Source organism: Solanum verrucosum, unplaced genomic scaffold (assembly GCF_900185275.1).
Source record: "Solanum verrucosum unplaced genomic scaffold, falcon-dt-bn FXZP01000060.1, whole genome shotgun sequence".
Lineage (NCBI taxonomy): Eukaryota > Viridiplantae > Streptophyta > Magnoliopsida > Solanales > Solanaceae > Solanum > Solanum verrucosum.
In genome coordinates, this window is record NW_026020129.1 from 2801093 (window position 1) to 2805120 (window position 4028).

Consider the following 4028-nt stretch of genomic DNA (forward strand, 5'->3'; position numbering starts at 1 on the left):
AACCAATTGACAGAGATTATGTTAACAATTCTTTTCACAAATATCCATGAATAATAGAACAAATAAATAAATACTCTTTTTCTTTTTAAATAATTTTGATAACTTTCTTAATAACTTGCAGCTCAAAAATATACACGTAGTACATTCATATGACTTTAGCTTCTATATTATTTTAAGTAATAGATACAAATATTATATTGTCCATTGTTCAACTTATTTATCAACATGATCAAAATATATAAAATATATACAATATATACATTATTAATATGATTGAAATATATATGAAATATACACAACATAAAATATATAATATTCATATAATTTATAAATTAAATGATCAAATGATTCAGATTGATATTTTTTATATTAAAGGGGAAGAGGGGCGGCAATTGGCAGAGAGAGGGATAAGAACGAATGTATAAATCTAATAACTGAATGAATCTCAGAGCAAACTAAATAAACAACAAAAATAAATAATATTGTCAACTATATATTATGTTGCTTGCAAGAAAAATGAAAATCAGACTTTTCATTAATTGCCTTGCGGACTTTTTACATACCACAAATAAATTCTAAAAAATTAAAAGGAAAAAATTACATAGCAAGAAAAAATAGAAAGAAAAAAAAACAAAAACAAAAACAAATCCCTATGTTTACATTAACTCCTTTCTTTTCTTAAGTTAGACAAATTAATATATATATATATATATACAAAATTTTCTTTTCTCTGTGATTGAATTTCTCCTTTCCCTTTAGTAATCGAAATATCTCTGAAGGTCAGTGACGTACGATTCAAAACTATAGTATGTTTTTGGACCCTTCTTAGGTTTCCTCATGAAGAAGGAAATTTTGTTTCATATATTTTCCTCCAAGTTGTGAGGGAAAATCTTTAGTTGATGGAATTGAAGAGATTTTCTCACAATTCAATGTTTTTATTTTATTTTATTTTAATTTAATTTATTTTATGATGATGTCTTGTGGGAGAGCATAATGGGCAGGCCATTTTGGGGAAGAGCAAAGGGTCCATACTGAATTCCATTTTGTGGGCCCATCATAGACCACCTGCCAAACATAGAGGAAATGGAACAGAATATTATGAGATGAGTAACACTTAAAACATTTCTATTTTTAGGAACTTCAATTTTAGTAGTAAGTTATAACTATAGATTTTTATTTTTTACCTCATCTTAAAAAAAGAAAAGGAGTTTAAGATCTACAAATCAGGGCAAAGTTAGAATGCTAGTCGTAGATTTAGTCAACTCTAACGGATTTAGAACTTATTATGATTGATCTGATACTAAGTACTTAACTCAAACGATAAATTTATCTTAAAATTCAGAATTCATAAACTTCAAATATCGATAACTTTATTACTAACCTATACTTTGTGGTCAGATGATGTACAAGGATCAAAATCTCCAGCTTGGCTAACTCATTGCCTGGACATGAGTGGGTCCCATTGCCAAATGGCATGAAAGTATTGGGTTTTGGAGTAACCTGGCACCATCACATAGAATAAAAATAAAAGATTTTTCTCAGTATCCGTAGGATATTATAAAAAATGTTTAATTAATTACTAAAATTTATACTTTGTGATATTTACCTCAAATCTTGAAGGATCAAACTTCTCTGGTTCAGAAAAATTATCAGGGCTATGGTGAATGTTTCTAAACAGTGGTAATACTTTCCATCCTTTTGGTATTAGATATCCTGAAATAAATCAAGAAGATAATTTTATTAGTCAGTATTAAAATTAACAAAATAAATTGCGACCCTCCTAATTTATCAAGTACCTAAAATTCAATTATTTTGATTCAGATAATTCAAGAATGTGTAATACACGCATTGTCACATAGATTTTGTTGTCCATGTAACTCGATAAATTTAAGGGGGTTTCGATCTATTCTGCTGATAAAATTTATCCAAACTATATTATAAAATTTATGACTAAATGAAAATATGAAGGGTCAAAGCTAACCTTCAAACTCAACATCCTCAACAGCTTCTCTGAATGTAAAAGATAAGATTGAAGCAGCTCTAAGTGTCTCTTGGATCACTCTTGTAGTCATAGGCATTTTCTTTGTGTCTGCCCAACTCAACACTTTCCCTTCTCTGATTATCCCCTCTTGCTCTTCCTACAAACACAAGAACGAAAAAAATTCGAGTCAGAATCTATAAAGTTCAAATCCTGAATATCGTTTACGAGGAAAATGCTAGTAGAGGATATAGAGTCTTACTGTGACAGCTTGTAGGACACTAGGATTTTCTCCAAGGTATTTAAGGATCCATGTAAGGACACTAGCTGTAGTGTCTCTAGCAGCAAATATGACACCAATTATGTTATCTGCAATTTGTTCATCTGTAAGATCTTCTTGATCTCCCATAAAAGATCCTAATAAATCTGTATGATTTTGATTTGTTTGTCTCCTAACTAAGATGATTTTAGCTAAGATCTTTGCTAGCTCTTTTCGTGCTTTCATTGATTTGTGAAAAAGTGTTCCTGGGAGATTGATTGGCATCGAATTGTACCCCGTTTCGAGCACGTAATAACACCTCTTTAGATCCTCCCTATACAGCATTTCATCTTTGCCAAATATCGAAAGCAATGCAACGTTGTATGTGTACTGCAAAAATGTTGCCAAATTGAGAAAAACAGGGGAAAACAGAGGAAAACAGGGGAAAAACAGGGGACTCTGTTTTTGCAAGAAAACATACTGTTTTCATTTCTTGGTAAGTGTTGATTAATCTTCCTTGCATAGATTCAAGTGAGTTTATCGCGATGGACTCGATGTCTGGTACGATGTTTTTGATGGCTTCTGGTTTGAAAGCTCGAAGAACTAGCTTCCTTAGCTTAGCATGATATTCTCCTTGATGAAAAAAAATTGCTTGTTTACCTAACATCCTCTCTTTACTAGCAGGAAATGTAGGTTTAAAAAGATGAGCTTTTGTCACCAAAACTAGTTTTGCTGCTTCTGGGCTTGATATCATCACACATGGACATCCCAATATATGAGTCTTGAAAATTGATCCATACCTGTTTTTTTCCAAAAAAAAAAAAACACACCCATTGCTCATTAGCAACTCAAGATCAAGAAAACCAAGAAGAAAATCAAGAAAATTGAGTAGTTTTGGTACTAACTTCTTGACTTTAGAAGCAAAGAAGAAACTGGGGTTTTGTGAGTAAAGCTGAAAAGTTTCACCAATATAAGGCCAACCCAAAGTACCAGGAGGAAGAGGTAACTTCTTAACACCAAAATCAAAGAGCTTAAACACAGAATGAAGAAGTAGAATTGAACAAGAAATGAAAGCAAACAAGCAAAAAATAGACACAAACTCCATATCTCTCTTTTGTTGTATATAAAAACACCAAAAATGTTACACAACTTGTGAAGAAGATGAAACCTATGAAATTGTAATGAAACCAAGTGTATGTATATATAGGTAAATACATGGGGGTAGGGGGTGGGGGTGGGGTGTGGGGGTGGTTGGGGGGTAGGGGGTTGTTTACATTTACAGCTCAAATCCCACACACGGAATCTCCACCTCCAGCTCATGCTATTTTAAACTAAACGGAAGATGAAGAAAAAAGAGACAAAAAAAATAAAATTGAAACAGAAGAGAAAGAGAAAATGGAAAAGTAAAATATCAAACGACAAACGGGAGGAAAATAGAGTGAATGGCACGTGTCACTCTATTTATGTTGAGAACATGTGGGAGAAGACGGCAATTTCAAAATTTTATTATGTGACCTCTTGGTGACGAAAGGACTAACCTGAAAATTTATCGAAAATAATTTATCTATCTTATAAACATATACTAATAAATAATACGTATATTCTCTTCCTTTTCTACAAACATGAAGTAAGTTGGTTCACTTGGACTTGAAGATGAAAAGTATATGAATTAACTTATTTTAAATATTTTTATATTAAAATAATTTTAAAAATCAATGTATAAATTAAAAGTTCATTCAAACAGGCTCGACGGGAGTTTAGTGATCATGAAAGAGGTGAGAGGTTTTTTTT

General features: G+C 31.5%; 1 protein-coding gene across 1 annotated transcript; it reads right to left on the reverse strand.

The window, feature by feature from the left end:
* Window positions 1-569: 569 nt before the first annotated feature.
* On the reverse strand, window positions 570-3362 carry LOC125826828 (abscisic acid 8'-hydroxylase CYP707A2). Its single transcript, XM_049506171.1, has 7 exons — window positions 3143-3362; window positions 2719-3037; window positions 2241-2627; window positions 1982-2138; window positions 1607-1713; window positions 1382-1500; window positions 570-1065 (listed from the first exon to the last, which is right to left on the reverse strand). Exons 1-7 carry the CDS (start codon window positions 3340-3342, stop codon window positions 966-968), a joined length of 1389 nt encoding a protein of 462 aa, XP_049362128.1. The 5' UTR covers window positions 3343-3362; the 3' UTR covers window positions 570-965.
* Window positions 3363-4028: the final 666 nt, after the last annotated feature.

Coding starts and splice junctions, on each gene's coding strand:
- LOC125826828 (XM_049506171.1), bottom strand. CDS start 3,342: ATGGAGTTTGTGTCTATTTTTTGCTTGTTTGCTTTCATTTCTTGTTCA. Junction 2,139..2,240: donor GTGTCCTACAAGCTGTCACA/GTAAGACTCTAT, acceptor TTGTGTTTGTAG/GAAGAGCAAGAGGGGATAAT. Junction 1,066..1,381: donor CATCTGACCACAAAGTATAG/GTTAGTAATAAA, acceptor TATGTTTGGCAG/GTGGTCTATGATGGGCCCAC.